Source organism: Mustelus asterias, chromosome 16, assembly GCF_964213995.1.
Source record: "Mustelus asterias chromosome 16, sMusAst1.hap1.1, whole genome shotgun sequence".
In the NCBI taxonomy this organism is placed as follows: domain Eukaryota; kingdom Metazoa; phylum Chordata; class Chondrichthyes; order Carcharhiniformes; family Triakidae; genus Mustelus; species Mustelus asterias.
Window position 1 is genome coordinate 77,185,406 of NC_135816.1, and position 22,333 is coordinate 77,207,738.

The 22,333-nt window shown below is 43.9% G+C and overlaps 1 protein-coding gene across 1 annotated transcript in view; it reads right to left on the minus strand.

The window, feature by feature from the left end:
- The window catches only part of LOC144505369 (ran-binding protein 17-like), a 1,005,849-nt gene that overhangs the window by 907,181 nt on the left and 76,335 nt on the right, over nt 1-22,333 (minus strand). The window contains exons 4-5 of the mRNA XM_078231487.1: nt 6,438-6,604; nt 5,550-5,552 (exon numbers count right to left, since the gene is read on the minus strand). Of these exons, the coding sequence (XP_078087613.1) occupies nt 5,550-5,552; nt 6,438-6,604 (170 nt within the window). The remainder of the gene's footprint in view (nt 1-5,549; nt 5,553-6,437; nt 6,605-22,333) is intronic.

Genomic DNA, 22,333 nt, shown 5'->3' on the forward strand with positions numbered 1-22,333 from the left:
GGTTCTGTACAGACTTTCTCACCTTCACCTTTTATAGGTCCTATTCCTTCACATCTCATCCTTTTACTTTTCACATATTAATAGAACGCCTTAGGGTTCTCCTTAATCTTACCTGCCAAGGCCTTCTCATGACCCCTTCTGGCTCTCCTAATTTCTTTCTTAAGTCCCTTCCGACAAGCCGTAAACTCATCTAGATCCCTATCATCGCCTAGCTCTCTGAACCTTTTGTACGCTTTCCTTTTCTTTCTCACTAGGTTCAGCGCAGCTTTCGTGCACCACGGTTCCCGTAACCTACCAACACCTCCTTGTCTCATCGGAACGTTGTCATGCAGAACTCCAGACAAACATTCCTTGAAAATCTGCCACTTTACTTCAGTACTTTTCCTCGAGAATGCCTCCTTCCAATTTACCCCTCTAATCTCCTGCCTGATGGCTTCATATTTCCCCTTACTCCAGATTAACACTTCTCCTCAGTTAAAAGTCAGCAGACTTTGACCACCCATGCTACAGCCACTTCACAGGGACAATAAAATAGAGGGAGGCACAAAGAAGACTAGCATTAAAAGAATATACAAGGGTTAAATGTCTGCATCATATCATGATTGAATGTTAAATTTAAATTAGAATGTGCATTTTCAGTTAGTTTTTATTTTTGCCTTGCCGGAAGAGATTGATGTGATCATTTAATGAAAGGAAAGATAAAGAGCATGAGATTGTTGGTGAATGGGAAAGTACAGCTGAGATTGCTTTACTGGTCATGAATTATTTGATGACTTCAAGCCTAGCAGAAAGGAGCCATCTACATTGTAGCTGCCCTTCCTCTTCCTGTTGTTCCATGTCCTGCTGAATTTCCTTCTTCATCTTCTGTCTTCCTCAGCTCTTCACCTGTTGGCCGGTAGTAAGGGTCATTGACGAAGTGTGCACAGTACTACAAATGTTGTGACCTGCAGGGCCCCTCCAGAGCAGTCCTGACAGGGGAAGTATTAATTGAAGACACTCCAGAATGCTCTTTATGGCAGCATAGCTCTCACTGTAGACCTCATTGCATGAGTTCTGGCCAGAGTCATATCATGAGTACATAAGTCCAGTTGTCCATTCATCAACCTGTGATTTTCTGTGGTGTGTCAAATACAGATAGTACACAGAATTGCCACTAAATGAAAGAATTGTGAACACTGCCAGGATAACGGGGTGTTCATCTGCATGATAAGCTGCCTCTGGTTGCACACCATTGAGAGAGTAGAATTCTTTTCAGCTGAGGAAAATAGTTATATGCAGGTGAGGTGCATGCAATCAATGACATGGTATCCTGCACCACAATGAAGATTTCAATCCATGCAAGTTCTCATGCTCACTTTACCTCCTTGTCACTGGCAAGGGGGTATATGTGTATAGAGAGTCTCAGTAACCTGCTTATGCAGTAGTATACTGCAAACTGTGATATGTTGCTTATATCTACAGCATTAAACACATAAAGATCAGAGCCATGGTCACCTTATCAGCTTTCTTTTCAGCCACAGGAAATTCTATTTTTCAACCCTGGTTTGAGGTGGCAGTTGTGGATGGAGCAGTTGGCAGATTTCAGTCATGACCACTTTTCTGAAGAGATGATTAATGAGAGGAAAGATAATGAGAATAAGATTGTTATTATGAATTGGTTATGACTGAAGTTGAGGTAAAAGAATTGCTCCCAAACGATTCTTGGAGCCAAGCCCTCTTTCGGAGAGCCTTCCCCACCTCTCCCTATTCTAGAAGTTTGTTGAGCTCATCATGCCCTCTTTTTATTAATTCAGTAATGCTCAATTCCCAGAGGAGGCCCTACCAGGCTACCTCTACTTTGAAATTATTTTTTTCAGCATAAGCTTTGACATCAACAAAAGGTACTTCAGCACCAGCTAAAGCATTCCCTTTAGTCTATTGAAACTTTAACTAAGTTATGAGAAAACTCAAAAAATACATACAATTGCTCTGGCAGCTAGTAAAGTCATGATGTGGAGATGCCGGCATTGGACTGGGTTAAACACAGTAAGAAGTTTAACAACACCAGGTTAAAGTCCAACAGGTTTATTTGGTAGCAAAAGCCACACAAGCTTTCGGAGCTCCAAGCCCCTTCTTCAGGTGAGTGGGAATTCTGTTCACAAACAGGGCATATTAAAACACAGACTCAATTTACATGAATAATGGTTGGAATGCGAATACTTACAGCTAATCAACTCTTTAAGATACAAACAACGTGAGTGGAGAGAGCATCAAGACAGGCTAAAAAGATGTGTATTGTCTCCAGACAAGACAGCCAGTGAAACTCTGCAGGTCCAGGCAGGCTGTGAGGGTTACAAATAGTGTGACATGAACCCAATATCCCGGTTGAGGCCGTCCTCGTGTGTGCGGAACTTGGCTATCAGTTTCTGCCCAGCGACTCTGCGCCATCGTGTGTCGTGAAGGCCGCCTTGGAGAACGCTTACCCGAATATCAGAGGCCGAATGCCTGTGACCGCTGAAGTGCTCCCCAACGGATAGAGAACAGTCTTGCCTGGTGATTGTCGAGCGGTGTTCATTCATCCGTTGTCGCAGCGTCTGCATAGTTTCCCCAATGTACCATGCCTCGGGACATCCTTTCCTGCAGCGTATCAGGTAGACAACATTGGCCGAGTTGCAAGAGTGTGTACCGTGTACCTGGTGGATGGTGTTCTCACGTGAGATGATGGCATCTGTGTCGATGATCCGGCACGTCTTGCAGAGGTTGCTGTGGCAGTGTTGTGTGGTGTCGTGGTCACTGTTCTCCTGAAGGCTGGGTAGTTTGCTGCGGACAATGGTCTGTTTGAGGTTGTGCGGTTGTTTGAAGGCAAGAAGTGGGGGTGTGGGGATGGCCTTGGCGAGATGTTCGTCTTCATCAATGACATGTTGAAGGCTCCGGAGGAGATGCCGTAGCTTCTCCACTCCGGGGAAGTACTGGACGACGAAGGGTACTCTGTCCACTGTGGACACATAATAGTCCCAGAACTAACCTACAAATAGTTCATGATCCCTTCAAATTGTGATACTGTTGGATTTGGGTGATGTGTGTGTATGGGGGCTGGGGTGGGAGGTCTTCAATCTGTTAATCATCCATATTCAGCTGTACAAGATTAGGATATAGGGTGAAGAAGGCTAGAGTGTGGAAGCACTGCGCACCAGCATCATGATCCACCTGCCAGCAGTCATTAGGTGTAGGCTTACAAAGGCCTTCATCATGGTGATCTGTGTGCTTTGCATTTGAAATGTGAGCATCATCCTCAATCCTCATTTCCAATTGTTATAACTGCATAGTGGCTAAGAATAGACATGACCGAGCTCAATTTCTCTTGTACAGAGCTTCTCTGCAAATAGGCTGATTAGCTAGGAGGCAAAGAATTGACAGGAGGGTGTAATAACTGGATAACAAGTTTCTCATCGGAATATCCATAATAAAACAGGTAAGTATTTATATTGGAACCATGCACTATTCTACTTGCAACACAGTGAACAGTCAGACCAAAACCTTTTATATTTTCTGACTTTACCAACTATTTGGGGTGATGCAACAAAATACAATAGAACTTGTAGTTTAGAGACTATTACAAATTAAGGAATGTTAAAGGGTTCCATGTATCCTATCTGTAGCTTTATAATCCTTGGCATTAGAAATCGATGGAAAACAATTAAACCAGATGTTAAGAAGATATTAAAAGTTCAAATGGAAGATAAACTAATTCCACATGACCCCTTTTTTCCAAAGCAGCCTATCAAAAAGATAAAGCATAAACACAATTAAAATGTTATTTAATCAGATATTACAGATAAAGGTATTTCCTCAATTGGGAACAAAGTGCATTAACATTGGATATAGTTTTGATGTGAAGTTTTGTTCTTAACACGTTGGAATGAAGCCTTTAAATGAAACACTAGATAAAGCTAATCACTGCTGGTTTTTTAAACATTCGCAATACTGATATGTTGGCGCTGTTGACAGGCTGTCAATGGAAAATGCAGTATCATGCACCGTTTTCAAAATGAACATATTCCAAATAAAACTGAGCCACAGCCCAACCTAATCTGATCGAGCCTCACTCTTGGGGAGAGTATGGATCAACCAGAAACTCTGGCATTTTTCCTTGGATTTATTTTTAGTTCCACTCTTTTAGAGAGCCAGAGGGCCTGTTTCCTGTGCTGTACTGTTCTTTACTAACAAGAATACGATCTATCCACCTGAAATCTGTTATTTATTTATGTGTCAATGAAGGTTTGTTTTCCTGAATTTGCTTTGGAGCTCAAAGCAGCTGTTTTACAAAGTACACATTTGACACTTACTTACTTTGTTTCTACCCATTTAAATTACAAAGTTATACATCAATATCATATTAGCTGTAAATACAATGAAACGTATTTATTCTAGTTAAGGTCAGAAATTTGTTATGCCACCATATTCCATGATAATCCACTTTTACTCAGTCTTACTGACATGTATTCAACCTTCAAGAGCTTTCTGCTGACAATGAGTGACATAGTGATGGATGTTTTTGTTGTCATTAGACAGGCAATGGAGGGACTTGTGAAATAGAGAGCTTGCAGCAGTAAATGTGGCAGGAGGAAAAAGAGCGGAAAACTGTTGGTGCTTGGGTGCAGCAAGCGTTAAAGTGGTGGTGGCAATTTGAGAGCAAGAAATGGGGAGGAATAGAAGTTTCCTCCGGGTGCTCCAGTTTCCTCCCACAGTCCAGAAGACAGGCTTGTTAGGTGCATTGGCCATGCTTAAATTCTCCCTCAGTGTACCCAAACAGGCCTCGGAGTGTGGCGATTAAGGGATTTTCACAGTAATTTCATTGCAGTGTTAATATAAGCTACTTGTGATTAATAAATAATCTTGACTTGACTCTATTGAAAAATTGAATTATCCAGCCTCAGTTAAGCCTGTCAAGCTTTTGTGTCAGAATACACCACTGGACTTTGATTCTAGACTCTGGACACACATGAAACAATATTTTTTTTCTATGTGGACTTCGTTCTGTAAATCTTTCTTTCTCTATCCCTCTTTTACTGTCTGAGTAAAAAAGAGGCAATGTTGCTACTCTCCTCCCACATTTCAGTGTTTGAAAACAAACAAGCTGTCTAAATTCATCCTATTTCGAGTTTCCTGAGGGGTTATTAATGAAAGTTGGATCACAACAAAACTGAGGGGTGGGGAAATGCACCACTGCTTAGAAAAGGGGGAACAAATCAAAAAACATCTTTCTGTTCACGAACAGATGGTGAGAGGTCTATTTAAGTTTTAACATCCCTCCTGTCTGTAACAACACCTCTCTGGATCAAAGCTTTTGACTTTAATACTACCATTACCACTCACTTGTCTTGTGTTCCAATAGCATCCTTGCCATTTTATCTCTGCTGCCTATCATGTCTTCTATTTCATTCATCTTGCCCCTCCCTCTCTTACAACAGCCTAAAACCCATCACATTTCTACCTCTCTCCAGTTCCAAAGAAGTCTTATTGGACTCAAAATGTTAACTTTGTTTCTCTCTCCACAGATACTGCCAGACCTGCTGGGTTTTCCCAGAATTTTCAGTTTTTATTATATATAGATAAACTTATCTTCAGTTCTGAGAAAACCAGTAACTGATTGACAAATTACATAATTCAGCTACCTCTTAGTTATTAGGCTGCACATGTCCAACTTGTTTAGTTTGATATTCATATCCAACCTAAATTGAAGCAAACTAACAGTAAAATTGGCTGGAAAACTTGATAGAAGAGTGGGTATCCTGAAACAAGCTCTACCCCTTTGTCATCATCAGCAACTTTAGTGTTTTGCAAAGCAAGCCACTGTCCAATAATTACTAAGTACTTGAGCAAAGATACAGGCCATTTGGCTTGTGTTTATGTTCTACATGAACCTCCTCTCAACTCTCTTAATCTAATCCTCTCAACGTATTTCCTTTCTCCCTTTGATGATGAGCTTTTTTCAGGACTCCCACTCTTCTTTAAGTTTTTCTAGCCAACTTTACTTTTAGTTTTCTTCTATGTTGATTTGATGTGATTACCAAATTAAACAAGTTTCTCCTACATGTACTTATCTAGCTTTCAATTACTCCCTGTGGTAGCAAGTTCCAAGGAGTATTTCAGCCAGGTTAAGAAGACAATTGCATCTCTTGTGTAGTGTCAACTCTAGCTAGCATTTTTCACAGCCACCCTCCTTCCACCTTCCTGTTCTGTATGAATTAGTTTCTCATCGGACAAGCCTCAACTGGGAAACCTCTGCACTGCACTTTTAATTCATCATCTCAAAATGCTCTAATCACTGAGCGCAGCAATAAGTCCAAACCACCAGTGCTGCACTGCTCAGTGCTCTGAACATACAAAATGCATGTAGGATAATTGCAAAGCTCGAAGTAGTTTGTTTAATGCCACATAATATTAATGCATCTTACCTGTAGGAATTTGGTAACATCAACAATCACCTCCCTGAAGGCAAGCTTGTCTTTCCGGACTTCAAACCATCCCATTTTAGTAATCTTAGCTATAACCTGGACCAATGCCTGGATCACGAAGGGTTCCAGCTTTGGACAAGATGCCAAATAATTCAAGATATAGTTCCCTGTAAGAATAATTAAAGTTGTTAAAAGGCAAATCAGAACCCCAGAAGAATGCATGAGATGCCCTCCTATTTTAAACCATAAGTTGTCAAGTCAACCTGATTCTTTCAAACACTCATCTGCAATTCAGGAACACTTGCTGACCATGGGCACGGCAGCAATATGTTGTCTGTGACCATGGGCATCACATTTCTGTGTTGCCCATGACAGGAGGCATGACAGCAATGTGTTGTCTATGACCATGGGCATTGCAAGAATGTGTTGTGCAGATCATGGGAATGGCACCAGTGTGTTGTCCATGACATGGGTGTTGTAGTACTGTGTTGTCCATGGTCATGGGCATGGCAGCAGTGAGTTGTCCATGACATGGACCTCCATGACCATTAGAATCACATTAATGTATTGTCCATGACCATGGGAGTGGCAGCAATATGTTAGCCATGACCATGGGCACTGCAGTACAGGCAATTCTCAGAGCTATGACAGAATTCATGCCTAAAAACTGCATCTTAAATTGAAACATCATAACTCAGAACTGGTTTTCCCATAAGAACAATATTATGGATGGGGATTGGTTCCTGAACCAAGGCTCGATAACCTATTTTTCACAAAATAATCCAGAATTTTGTAATCAAGTGAATTACAGATGAGTGATATAATAACAGTAACCTATTTATCAACCTAAAAAAAAATCATAGAATTGTATAGGTGTATACTGTACTGCACTGTCCACTGCACATTATCTACAAATTATCTAAAAAGCACAGACAATTTTAAAAACTTAACAAAATTTCTCTTCATAATTCCTGGGCTCATGGGGGGGTCTGGGCTTTGATTGGAGATTTTGAAGGGTCGTTGGCTGGAGCCTTCTCCGGATTCTTGGCTTCAGTTTTTTTCTAAAGTCTTCTCCGCTTTCAAAGAACAAAGAACAGTACAGCACAGGAAACAGGCCCTTCGGCCCTCCAAGCCTGTGCCGCTCCTTGGTCCAACTAGACCAATCGTTTGTATCCCTCCATTCCCAGGCTGCTCATGTGACTATCCAGGTAAGTCTTAAACGATGTCAGCATGCCTGCCTCCACCACCCTACTTGGCAGCGCATTCCAGGCCCCCACCACTCTCTGTGTAAAAAACATCCCTCTAATATCTGAGTTATACTTCGCCCCTCTCACCTTGAGCCCGTGACCCCTCGTGATCTGGGAAAAAGCTCCGAACCGTTCATCCTATCTATCCCCTTCATAATCTTGTACACCTCTATTAGATCTCCCCTCATTCTCCATCTTTCCAGGGAGAACAACCCCAGTTTACCCAATCTCTCCTCATAGCTAAGACCCTCCATACCAGGCAACATCCTGGTAAACCTTCTCTGCACTCTCTCTAACGCCTCCACGTCCTTCTGGTAGTGCGGCGACCAGAACTGGACGCAGTACTCCAAATGTGGCCCAACCAGCGTTCTATACAGCTGCATCATCAGACTCCAGTTTTTATACTCTATACCCCGTCCTATAAAGGCAAGCATACCATATGCCTTCTTCACCACCACCATCTCCACCTGTGTTGTCACCTTCAAGGATTTGTGGACTAGGTCCCTCTGTGTTTCTATACTCTTGATGACTCTGCCATTTATTGTATAACTCCTCCCTACATTATTTCTTCCAAAATGCATCACTTCGCATTTATCCGGATTAAATTCCATCTGCCACCTCTCCGCCCAATTTTCCAGCCTATCTATATCCTGCTGTATTGCCCAACAATGCTCTTCGCTATCTGCAAGTCCAGCCATCTTCATGTCATCCACAAACTTGCTGATAACACCAGTTACACCTTCTTCCAAATCATTTATATATATCACAAATAGCAGAGGTCCCAGTACAGAGCCCTGCGGAACACCACTGGTCACAGACCTCCAGCCAGAAAAAGACCCTTCAACTGTTACCCTCTACCAAGCCAGTTCTCCACCCATCTAGCCACTTCTCCTTGTATCCCATGAGCCTTAACCTTCTTAACCAACCTGCCATGTGGGACTTTGTCAAATGCCTTACTGAAATCCATATCGACGACATCCACGGCCCTTCCTTCGTCAACCGTTTTTGTCACTTCCTCAAAAAACTCCACCAAATTTGTAAGGCACGACCTCCCTCTTACAAAACCATGCTGTCTGTCACTAATGAGATTGTTCTGTTCTAAATGCACATACATCCCGTCTCTAAGAATCCTCTCCAACAACTTCCCTACCACAGACGTCAAGCTCACCGGCGTATAATTTCCCGGTTTATCCCTGCTACCCTTCTTAAACAACGGGACCACATTCGCTATCCTCCAATCCTCAGGGACCTCACCCGTGTCCAAAGAAGCGACAAAGATTTCCGTCAGAGGCCCAGCAATTTCATCTCTCGTCTCCCTGAGCAGTCGAGGATAGATGCCATCAGGCCCTGGGGCTTTGTCAGTTTTAATGTTCCCTAAAAAACCTAACACTTCCTCTCTTGTAATGGAGATTTTCTCTAACGGGTCAACACCTCCCTCTGAGACACTCCCGGTTAACACACCCCTCTCCTTTGTGAATACCGATGCAAAGTATTCATTTAGGATCTCCCCTATTCCCTTGGGTTCTAAGCATAATTCCCCTCCTTTGTCCCTGAGAGGTCCGATTTTCTCCCTGACAACTCTTTTGTTCCTAACGTATGAATAGAATGCCTTAGGATTCTCCTTAATCCTGCCTGCCAAGAACATCTCGTGACCTCTTTTTGCCCTTCTAACTCCCCGTTTGAGTTCTTTCCTACTCTCTCTGTATTCCTCCAGAGCTCCATCTGTTTTCTGTTGCCTGGACTTAATGTACACCTCCCTTTTCATGGAGGAAGTTTGGACAATGTTCTTCTCTTCTCCTTGTAAATTTCGCTGTAACAGCTGGACATGTTGTAAATGCCCCCATTCACTGGTGCACTGCATTCAACGATGGGAGTCACATTCCTCAAACAGGGACATGGCCACTTCCAAATGTTGAAATGCCTCAACACGTGTGACTTTACAAGGAGGAATCTCTTCAACAGTGGGTGCATCTTCTTCCTCTGCCACTTGTTGCTGTTCCAATTCAATTTGGTCTTCATTGGTTAATTCTTCAGAATCTGAAGCCAGCAAACCATAAACATCCTCTGACGCTATTTCTAAGTTGAGTTCTTTGCCCATTTTGACAACATTTCTGGTCATCTCTTCAACAGTGTCCATAAAGCCTTGGAAGTCATATACAAACTCAGAACACAATTTTCTCCAAACAACATACAAATTTAATTGTGAAACTTAATTCCACGCTTCACCTATGTTCTTAACTGCGTGGTAAATGTTGAAGCACTTCCAGAATTCCTCGAGAGTTGGTCTACCTTCTCTCGCGGTTTCCCTGAAGGCCTGGACAAATATATGCCTATGGTAGTAAGCTTTAAAAAATGCAATTACCCCTTGGTCCATCGGTTGCAACAGTGAGGTGATGTTGGGGGGGGGGGGGGGGGGCGGGGGAGCGAGCGAGCGCAGAAAGACTACTTTGATATCAGGATGCATGTCATCAGGGACGGTTACATGACCTGGAGAGTTGAAGCAGAGTATTTAAAATGCAAGATTGTTTCTGCTGCACAATCCCAACGCTTGGCACAAAATGATGGTTAAACTAATTCTCAAAGATGAAAGCGGGAGAGAGAAAACTGGGAATTACAGACCGGTTAGCCTAACATCAGTATCATAGAATCTACAGGAGGAGGCCATTTGGCCCATCCAGTGGTGGGGAAAATGCAAGAGTCTATTATGAAGGATGTTGGGAGTCTCCCTGTTGGGAGTCTTTTATAGACCTCCTAAAAGTTCTAGAGAGGTTGAGGAAAGGATTGCGGAGTCAATCCTGCTTAGGAGTGAAAGTAATAGGGCAATTGTTATGGGGGATTTTAACTTGACTAATATTGACTGGAATTGTTATAGCTCTAGCTCGTTAGAGGGGTCAGTTTTTGTTCAAAGCGTGCAGGAAGGTTTTTTGACTCAGTATGTAGACAGGCCAACTAGAGGTGAGGCTATATTGGATCTGGTGCTGGGAAATGAGCCAGACCAGGTGCTAGACTTGGAAGTTGGTGTGCATTTTGGTGATAGTGACCACAATTCGGTTACGTTCACCTTAGTGATGGAAAGGGATAGGCATGAACCTCGGGCCAGTGGTTTTAGCTGGGGGAAGGGTAATTATGAGGCTATTAGGAGAGAATTAGGAAACATAGGTTGGACTAGGAGATTACAGGGACTGGGAACGTCCGACATGTGGAGTTTTTTCAAGGAGCAGCTACTGCGAGTCTGTGATAGGTATGTCCCTGTCAGGCAAGGAGGAATTGGTAGGGCTAGGGAACCGTGGTGCACCAAAAAAGTTTCTTTGTTGGTTAAAAAGAAAAAGGAGGCTTATGTTCGGATGAGACGTGAGCACTCGGGTAGTGCACTAGAAAGCTTTAGATTGGCTAAGAGGGAGTTGAAGAGCGAGCTTAGAAGGGCTAAAAGGGGACATGAGAAGACTTTGGCGGATAGGGTTAAAGAGAATCCTAAGGCGTTCTATAGGTATGTCAAGAACAGAAGGTTGGTTAGGGCAAGTTTAGGGCCAGTTATAGATGGCAGAGGGAAGTTATGTGTGGAACCGGAGGAGATTGGTGAAGCATTGAACCAATATTTCTCTTCGGTGTTCACGCAAGGGGACATGAATATAGCTGAGGAGGACACTGGGTTGCAAGGGAGTAGAATAGACAGTATTACAGTTGATAAGGAGGATGTGCAGGATATTCTGGAGGGTCTGAAAATAGATAAATCCCCTGGTCCGGATGGGATTTATCCAAGGATTCTCTGGGAGGCAAGAGAAGTGATTGCAGAGCCTCTGGCTCTGATCTTCAGGTCGTCGTTGGCCTCTGGTATAGTACCAGAAGATTGGAGGTTAGCGAATGTTGTCCCATTGTTTAAGAAGGGGAACAGAGACTTCCCCGGGAATTATAGACCGGTGAGTCTCACTTCTGTTGTCGGCAAGATGTTGGAAAAAATTATAAGGGATAGGATTTATAGTTATTTGGAGAGTAATGAATTGATAGGTGATAGTCAGCATGGTTTTGTGGCAGGTAGGTCGTGCCTTACTAACCTTATTGAGTTTTTTGAGAAAGTGACCAAGGAGGTGGATGGGGGCAAGGCAGTGGACGTGGTATATATGGATTTTAGTAAGGCGTTTGATAAGGTTCACCATGGTAGGCTTCTGCAGAAAATGCAGATGTATGGGATTGGGGGTGATCTAGGAAATTGGATCAGGAATTGGCTAGCGGATAGGAAACAGAGGGTGGTGGTTGATAGTAAATATTCATCATGGAGTGCGGTTACAAGTGGTGTACCTCAGGGATCTGTTTTGGGGCCACTGCTGTTTGTAATATTTATTAATGATCTGGATGAGGGTATAGTTGGGTGGATTAGCAAATTTGCTGATGACACCAAAGTCGGTGGTGTGGTAGACAGTGAGGAAGGGTGTCGTAGTTTGCAGGAAGACTTAGACAGGTTGCAAAGTTGGGCCGAGAGGTGGCGGATGGAGTTTAATGCGGAGAAGTGTGAGGTAATTCACTTTGGTAGGAATAACAGATGTGTTGAGTATAGGGCTAACGGGAGGACTTTGAATAGTGTGGAGGAGCAGAGGGATCTAGGTGTATGTGTGCATAGATCCCTGAAAGTTGGGAATCAAGTAGATAAGGTTGTTAAGAAGGCATATGGTGTCTTGGCGTTTATTGGTAGGGGGATTGAATTTAGGAGTCGTAGCGTTATGTTGCAACTGTACACAACTCTGGTGCGGCCGCACTTGGAGTACTGTGTGCAGTTCTGGTCCCCACATTACAGGAAGGATGTGGAGGCTTTGGAGAGGGTGCAGAGGAGGTTTACCAGGATGTTGCCTGGTATGGAGGGGAGATCCTATGAGGAGAGGCTGAGGGATTTGGGATTGTTTTCGCTGGAAAGGCGGCGGCTAAGAGGGGATCTTATTGAAACATATAAGATGATTAGAGGTTTAGATAGGGTGGATAGTGATAGCCTTTTTCCTCTGATGGAGAAATCCAGCACGAGGGGGCATGGCTTTAAATTGAGGGGGGGTAGTTATAGAACCGATGTCAGGGGTAGGTTCTTTACCCAGAGGGTGGTGAGGGATTGGAATGCCCTGCCAGCATCAGTAGTAAATGCGCCTAGTTTGGGGGCGTTTAAGAGATCCGTAGATAGGTTCATGGACGAAAAGAAATTGGTTTAGGTTGGAGGGTCACAGTTTTTTTTTTAACTGGTCGGTGCAACATCGTGGGCCGAAGGGCCTGTTCTGCGCTGTAATGTTCTATGTTCTATGTTCTATGTTCTAACAGGGCACTTGGAAAACATCAATGGAATTAGACAAAGTCAACAAAGATTTATTAAAGGAAAACCATGTTTGACAAACTGATTGGAGCTTTTTGAGGACGTAACTAGTACGGGTTGATATGATGTATTTGGATTTTCAGAAAGCTTTTAATAAAGTACCACATAAGAGATTGGTGTGAAAAATTGAAATACACGGAATTGGGGGTAATATTTTGGCATGGATTCAGGATTGGTTAGCAAACAAGAAATAGAATAAATAGGTCTTCTTCAAAGTGTCAGGTTAACTAGTGGGGTCCCACAGTGATCAGTGCTTGGGCCCCAGCTATTCACTATATATATCAACAATTTGGATGAGAAAATCAAATGTAATATTTCCAAGTTTGCGAATGACAAAATCCTTGATGGGAATGAGAGTGGTGAGAACATAGAACATAGAATAGTACAGCACAGAACAGTCCCTTCGGCCCACGATATTGTGCCAAGCTTTGTCTGAAACCCAGATCAAACTATTTCCTCCCTATCATCCCGAAGTGCTCCATGTGCCTATCCAATAGCTTCTTAAATGTTCCTAAAGTTTCTGACTCCACTATCACTGCAGGCAGTCCATTCCACACCCCAACCACTCTCTGAGTAAAAAACCTACCTTGGACATCCTTCCTATATCTCCCACCATGAACCCTATAGTTATGCCCCCTAGTTACCGCTCCATTCACCCGAGGAAATAGTCTTTGAACGTTCACTCTATCTATCCCCCTCATCATCTTATAAACCTCTATCAAGTCTCCTCTCAACCTCCTCCGCTCCAAAGAGAAAAGCCCAAGTTCCCTCAACCTTTCCTCATAAGACCTACCGTCCAAACCAGGCAGCCTCCTGGTAAATCTCCTTTGCACTCTTTCCAGTGTCTCCACATCCTTCTTATAGTGAGGTGACCAAAACTGCGCAATATTCCAAATGTGGTCTCACCAAGGTCCTATACAGTTGCAGCATAACCCCACGGCTCTTAAACGCAAACTCCCTGTTAATGAACGCCAACACACTATAGGCCTTCTTCACGGCTCTATCCACTTGAGTGGCAACCTTCAGAGATCTGTGGATATGAACCCCAAGAAGGATGTTGAGAGGCTTTCAAAATGATTTAGAAAAGTTGAATGAGTGTACAAATACATGGCAGATACAGTATAACATGGATAAATATGAAGTTTTTCACTTCGGACAGATAAACAGAATGGCACAGTGTTATTTAAATGGTGATAGAATGGCAAATGATGATATATAAAGGGATCTGGGTGTCCTTGTACACCAGTCACTGGAAGCTAGCATGCGGGTGCAGCAAGCAGTTAGGAAGATAAATGGTCTGTTGGCCTTCATTGCAAGAGGACTTGAGTACAGGAACAAGGATGTCTTCCTGCAGCTGTACAGGTCTTCAATAAGACCACACCTGGAGTTTGGTGTGCAGTTTTGGTCTCCTTATCTAATAATGTTATATTTTCCATATAGAAAGCGCAACAAGGTTCACCAGAATGATTTCTGGGTTGATAGGATTGGTGTATGAGAAGAGATTGGATCGACTGAGCCTGTATTCACTTGAATTTAAAAGAATGAAAGAGGATCTAACAAATGTATAAAATTCTTGGGACAGACTAGATAAAGGGATGTTGTTCCCTCTGGTTGATGGGTCAAGAACAAAGGGTAGGCCATTTAGGACTGAGATGAGGAGAAACCTCAACACTCAGAGGATGGTGAACCAACGGAATTCTCTACTAGAGAAGGCTGTGGAGGCCAAGTCACTGAATGTATTTAAGAAGGGAACAGATAGATTTCTAGACTCTAAAGGCATCAAGGGATATGGAGAGAGCACGGGAAGTGTGGCGATAAGTTAAGAGGAACAGCCACAATCATACTGAATGGCGGAGCAACTCAAAGGACCCAATGGCCTATTCCTGTTCCTTTTTTCTATGTTTCTATGTCTCCATGTTTCTACTAACCCACACCTTCTGATTGGATTTCAGTATCACTGGGGGAAATTACTCGAAATATTCCTTGAAAGCCCTGAGGTTTTCTGAATGATACACAAGCAAATGTTTATTACGTTTAAAGTCATCTGCAGCATGGCATCGAGCGCCTATCTTTAGCAACTTTGTAACCTGGCATGGATTTCTCATCTTTGGCAATGTGAGGTAACAACTGTATTTTTTTCCAAGAATCCAGTTTAATCGACATTAAAAACTTGCTGAACACAATACCCACCTTCTTCAACGATTTCAGTCAATGTCTCAGCAAAAACATGCGCTGCCTCCTCACCAGTACTGGCAGCTTGATATTCTGCGAATTAGACCTCACTTTACTCAATCCCTTACTTGCATTAAAAGGCTCAGCATTAGAACTCTTCCTGGTGCTTCTTTAGGTCATCATAAAGACTTATAACCTTTTCCTGAATTATGCTGAGACTCTCAGGAGCAGAGCATTGATTTTGATCCTCCAGCCAAACTATTGACAGTTTCTCAACCTGAGCAATAAGTCTAACATGCTGCTTAGTTATCACAGTTGATTGCATAGGAGGCGAACACTTAACATAAGAACAAAATAACTCGGAGCAGGGGTAGGCCATTTGGCCCCTTGAGCCTGTTTCGCCATTCAATAAGATCATGGCTGATCTTTTTGTGGACTCAGCTCCACTTACCCGCCCGCTCACCATAACCCATAATTCTTTACTGTTTGAAAATCCATCTATCTTTGCCTTAAAAACATTTAATGAGGTAGCCTCAACTGCTTCGCTGGGCAGGGAATTGCACAGATTCACAACCCTTTGGGTGAAGAAGTTCCTCCTCAACTCAGTCCTAAATCTGCTCCCCTTGATTTTGAGGCTATGCCCCCTAGTTCTGGTTTCACCCGCCAGTGGAAACAAACTCCCTGCTTCTATCTTATCTATTCCCTTCATAATTTTATATGTTTCTATAAGATCCCTCCTCATTCTTCTAATTCCAATGAGTATAGTCCCAGTCTACTCAGTCTCTCCTCATAAGCCAACCCTGTCAACTCTGGAATCAACCGAGTGAATCTCCTCTGCACCCCCTCCAGTGCCAGTATATCCTTTCTCAAGTAAGGAGACCAAAATTGTACACAGTACTCCAGATGTGGCCTCGCCAGTACCTTATACAGCTGCAATATAACCTCTTTGTTTTTAAACTTCATTCCTCTAAAAATGAAGGACAAAATTCCATTTGCCTTCTTAATTACCTGCTGCACCTGCAAATCAACTTTTTGTGATTCATGAAAAGGACATCCCAGGTCCCTCCGCACAGTAGCATGCTGCAATTTTTTTACCATTTAAACAATAGTCCATTTTGCTGTTACTCCTACCAATTTACCAACATTGTACTACATCTGCCAGACCCTTGCCCACTCAGTTAAACTATTTATATCCCTCTGTAGACTTTCAGTGTCCTCTGCACTTCTACCATTCATCTTAGTGTCATCTGCAAACAGTGACACACTACACTTGGTACCCAACTCCAAATCACCTGTATAAATTGTAAGCAATTGCAGTCCCAACACTGATCTCTGAGGCACACTACTCGTCACTGATAGCGAACCAGAAAAACACCCATTTATCCCCACTCTTTGCTTTCTGTTAGTTAACCAATCCTCGATCCATGCTAATACATTACCCGTAACGCCATGCACCTTTATCTTATGCAGCAGCCTCTTGTGCGGCACCTTGTCGAATGCCTTCTGGAAATGCAGATACACCACATGCACCGGTTCCCCGTTGTTCACATGTTCCTGAATTCTTAGCTTGTCTTTCAGGATGGTCATGATAGTTGTTCAGGTGTCATCCAAAGCTCTATCAATATCAGTGTACATCTCATTTTTTTTCTGACCTCTTAATTACATTAATTTTTGTCCATAGTAATTGCTCTTCATTTCTTAGAAGAAGAAGCATCTCTTGCACCAGATTTACGTTTTTCTGCCATTATTATGGACCATGAAACTCTAAATTTCAAGAGTGCGGAAGAACAAAGGCACCAAGTACTCCAAAAGTGGGTCAAATAGCAACTCAACATTGGTGAACACGTGTGTACTCCACTAAGCGTCGAAGTGGACATATGAATGTCACCAACATGATGTCATGAGGTCACCACTGACATGGCATTGGGAGATCAAAAACGACATGAAAAGTTGAAGCAGGGTTTCCATTTATAAACATATATGGCACGGTGGCACAGTGGTTAGCAGTGCTGCCTCACAGCGCCAGGGACCGGTGTTCAATTCATGGCTTGGGTCACTGTCTGTGTGGCGTTTGCACATTCTCCCCATGTCTGCGTGGGTTTCCTCTGGGTGCTCCAGTTCCCTCCCACAGTCCAAAAATGTGCAGGTTAGGTTGATTGACCATGCTAAATTGCCACTTAAGTGTCAGGGGGACTATCTAGGGTAAATGCATGGGATTATGGGGATACGGCCTGGGTGGGATTGTGGTTGGTACAGACCCGATGGGCTGAATAGCCTCCCTCTGCAGTGTAGGATTCTATGATATTGCAAACACCATTCATCATAAGTTGAATGTCATAAAGTTGAAGATTGCCTGCAATGTGTGGTCCATGACCACGGGCATCACAGTAATGTGTTGTCCATGACCATTGGCATTGAAGTAACGAGTTGTCCATGAAAATGGGCATCGCAGTAATTTATGTGGGGTCAGGGGGCATAGAGAAGGATAAGAGCAGGTGCATGAGGTAGATGGCAAAATGGGGAAAATGCAGCTAGGCTACGAGAATCAGAAGTGACTGAATTGGTGGAAACACCAGGCGAGAGCTGAGCTTGTACTGTCAGGAATGCAATTGCCAAAATTCGGAATTGAATTGAATAAAATCTCTGGTACAATTAACTTTTATTGAAAGTTTGAGGTAAGATGGAATGTAGCAGGAGAGCAGCAAAATATTGCCTGACAGCTTCACATTAATTCAGTAACTTCGAGTGATTGCCCAAATGGAATAGTACCAGAGCCTTGCCCACTCCCAGTTGAAACTATTTGAATGGTGCATGTTAGGTTATCGGCAGAGCAGACTTTTGGAGGAGCTCAAATTTATGTCAGACAGAAGATGGAGAGAATTAGAACAATCAAGACTTGAAGTAACAAATGTGCAAATCAGGATTTCAGCAGCTGATATGGTGAGGCTGGCGCAGCGTCGGGTGATGTCACAGGGCTGGAAGTAGGCAGTCTTGATGATGGAGAGGCTATGTGGTCAACAGCATATTTCAGGGCTGAATATAATGGCAAGATAACCAAAAAGCCAACTGGTGAAAGATAGAGTAGAGCTAATATTTATACACTTTACTATTTATTTAGTTAGACATTAGAAGCATATAACTCCGAACCCAAACAGCCACAGTTTTAGTCTGTGTCTTTTTATAGGGCTAAAGTGAACACCCAATAATGCCCACAACATACATTCAGTTAAACACAATTAATATACAACTAACATCTGAGGGAGCAATGGAATCAGTGGCTAAGGAAGGAGTTGGTGGTTGAAGAACAGAATTTGTGGCTGGTACCAAAGGTAATAGTTTCAGTCTTCCCAACATTTAGTTGGAGGGAGTCTCTGCTCATCGGTGCTAGATGTTGGACAAGCTGCTTGACAAATCAGAGACAACATAGGATTCAAGAGAAGTGATGATGAGGTAAAGTGTCATCGGCATTCATGTGAAATCTGACACACTTCCAAAGATGTCACAAAGATGTAGCATGTTGGTGAAAAACAGGAGAGAGCCAAGGATTTGCATCCTAGGAGCAATCCAGAGATAACAGTGCAGGAGCAGGAAGGTAAGCCATTGAAAGTAATTATCTGACTACAAGTGGACAGATAAAGATAGAAGCTAGGGAGCGAGAGGTCCCATCTAGCTGGAAGATGGGGAAGAAATGTTGGAGGAGGAGGGTATTTGCTATTGTTGTTTCCGGTGCCTAGATCATGGCCAATCAGTTGCAGACAGGTTGAGAAGAATAAGAATGGGTAATTGACTATGGTCACCTTACATAGAATATCGTTTGTAACTTTGATATAGCCTGTCTGAGTACTGTGGACATGATGTGGAGATGCCGGCGTTGCACTGGGGTAAGCACAGTAAGAAGTCTCACAACACCAGGTCAAAGTCCAACAGGTTTATTTAGTAGCACAAGCTTTTGGAGTGTTGCACCTTCTTCAGGTGAGTGAAGAGTTGTGTTCACAAACAGGGCATATATAGACACAGACTCAATTTACAAGATAATGTTTGGAATGCGAGTCTTTACAGGTAATTAAGTTTTAAAAGTACAGACAATGTGAGTGGAGAGAGGGTTAAGCACAGGTTAAAGAGGTGTGAATTGTCTCAAGCCAGGACAGTGAGATATTGAAAGCCCAGGCAAGTCATGGGGGTTACAGATAGTGTGACATGAACCAAGATCCCGGTTGAGACAGTCCTTATGTGAGTGGAACTTGGCTATCAGTTTTTGCTCGGCGATTCTGTGTTGTCGTGTGTCGTGAAGGCCGCCTTGGAGAACGCTTACCCGAAGATCAGAGGCTGAATGCCCGTGACTGCTGAAGTCCAAAGATGTGCGGGTTAGGTTGATTGGCCATGCTAAAAATTGCCCTTAGTGTCCTGGGATGCGTAGGTTAGAGGGATTAGTGGGTAAATATATAGGGATATGGGGGTAGGGCCTGGGTGGGATTGTGGTCGGTGCAGACTCGATGGGCCGAATGGCCTCTTTCTGTACTGTAGGGTTTCTATGATTTCTATGATATTCCCCGACAGGAAGAGAACACTCCGGCCTGTTGATTGTCGAACGGTGTTCATTCATCCGTTGTCGTAGCGTCTGCATGGTCTCACCAATGTATCATACCTCGGGACATCCTTTCCTGCAGTGTATCAGGTAGACAACACTGGCCGAGTCACAAGAGTACGTACCGTGTACCTGGTGGATGGTGTTCTCACATGAGATGATGGCATCCGTGTCGATGATCCGGCATGTCTTGCAGAGGTTGCTGTGGCGGGTTTGTGTGGTGTCGTGGTCACTGTTCTCCTGAAGGCTGTGTAGTTTGCTGTGGACAATGGTCTGTTTGAGGTTGTGCGTTTGTTTGAAGGCAAGAAGTGGGGATGTGGGGATGGCTTTGGCGAGATGTTCGTCTTCATCTATGATATGTTGAAGGCTCTGGAGAAGATGTCATAGCTTCTCCGCTCCAGGGAAGTACTGGACGATGAAGGGTACTCTGTCCGCTGTGTCTCGTGTTTGCCTTCTGAGGAGGTTGGTGCGGTTTTTCGCTGTGGTGCTGTCGGAACTGGCGATCGATGAGTCGAGCGCTATATCCTGTTCTTATGAGGGTGTCTTTCAGCATCTGTAGGTGTCTATTGCGATCCTCCTCATCTGAGCAGATCCTGTGTATACGGAGGGCTTGTCCGTAGGGGATGGCTTCTTTAACGTGTTTCGGGTGGAAGCTGGAGAAGTGGAGCATCGTGAGGTTATCTGTGGGCTTGCGGTACAGTGAAGTGCTGAGGTGACCGTCCTTGATGGAGATGCATGTGTCCAAGAATGCAACCGAGCTGAGGTTACCATCCTTGGTGGAGATGCGTGTGTCCAAGAATGCAACCAAGAAGGCATTGCTGCAACTGCCTCAGTTCTCAACGCCGACAACTGCCAATCTCCAGGTGCAATTCTACAATTCATCCGCTTCATTCTGGACCACAACATCTTCACCTTCAACAACAGTTCTTCCTCCAGACACACGGGAACAAATTTGCACCTCAATATGCCAACATCTTCATGCACAGGTTCGAACAAGACTTCTTCACCGCACAGGACCTTCAACCGACACTACACTAGAAACTTCGATGACATTTTCTTCCTTTGGATTCATGGCAAACAATCACTTAAACAACTACATGATGACATCAACAAGTTCCATCCCACCATCAGACTCACCATGGACTACTCTCCAAAATCGGTTGCATTCTTGGACACACGCATCTCCATCAAGGACAGTCACCTCAGCACTTCACTGTACCGCAAACCCATGGATAACCTCACGATGCTTCACTTCTCCACTTTCCTAAACACGTTAAAGAAGCCATCCCCTATGACAAGCCCTCCGCATACACAAGATCTGCTCAGATGAGGAGGATTGCAACCGACACCTACAAACGCTGAAAGATGCCGTCATAAGAACAGGATATGGCGCTTGACTCATCGATTGACAGTTCCGAAGCACCACAGCAAAAAACCGCACCGACCTCCTCAGAAGACAAACACGGGACACGGCGGACAGAGTACCCTTCGTCGTCCAGTACTTCCCGGAGCTGAGAAGCTACGACATCTTCTCTGGAACCTTCAACATGTCATCAATGAAGACGAACATCCCACCAAGGCCATCCCCACACCCCCACTTCTTGCCTTCAAACAAGCGCACAACCTCAAACAGACCATTGTCCGCAGCAAACTACACAGCCTTCAGGAGAACAGTGACCACGACACCACACAACCCTGCCACAGCAACCTCTGCAAGACATGCCAGATCATCGACACGGATGCCATCATCTCATGTGAGACCACCATCCACCAGGTACACGGTACATACTCTTGCGACGCGGCCAACGTTGTCTACCTGATACGCTGCAGGAAAGGATGTCCCGAGGCATGATACATTGGCAAGACCATGCAGACTCTACGACAACGGATGAATGAACACCGTTCGGCAATCACTAGGCAGGAGTGTTCTCTTCCTGTCGGGGAATATTTCAGCAGTCACGGGCATCCAGTCTCTGATTTTTGGGTAAGCGTTCTCCAAGGCAAATTTCACGATACACTACAACGCACAATCGCCGAGCAAAAACTGATAGCCAAGTTCCACACACATGAGGACAGCCTCAACCGGGATCTTGGGTTCATGTCACACTATCTGTAACCCCCATGACTTGCCTGGGCTTGCAAAATCTCACTAACTGTCCTGGCTTGAGACGATTCACACCTCTTTAACCTGTGCCTAACCCTCTCTCCACTCACATTGTCTGTATCTGTAAAGACTTGATTACCTGTGAAGACCCGCATTCCAAACATTATCTTGTAAATTGAGTCTGTGTCTATGTATGCCCTATTTGTGAACACACTCTTCACTCACCTGAAGAAGGAGCAACATTCCAAAAACAGTCCAAAGATGTGCGGGTTAGGTTGATTGGCCATGTTAAAATTGCCCCTTCGTGTCCTGAGATGCGTAGGTTAGAGGGATTAGCAGGTAAATGTGTAGGGATACGGGGATAGGGCCGGTGTGGGATTGTGGTCGGTGCAGACACGATGGGCCAAATGGCCTCTTTCTGCACTGTAGGGTTTCTATGAT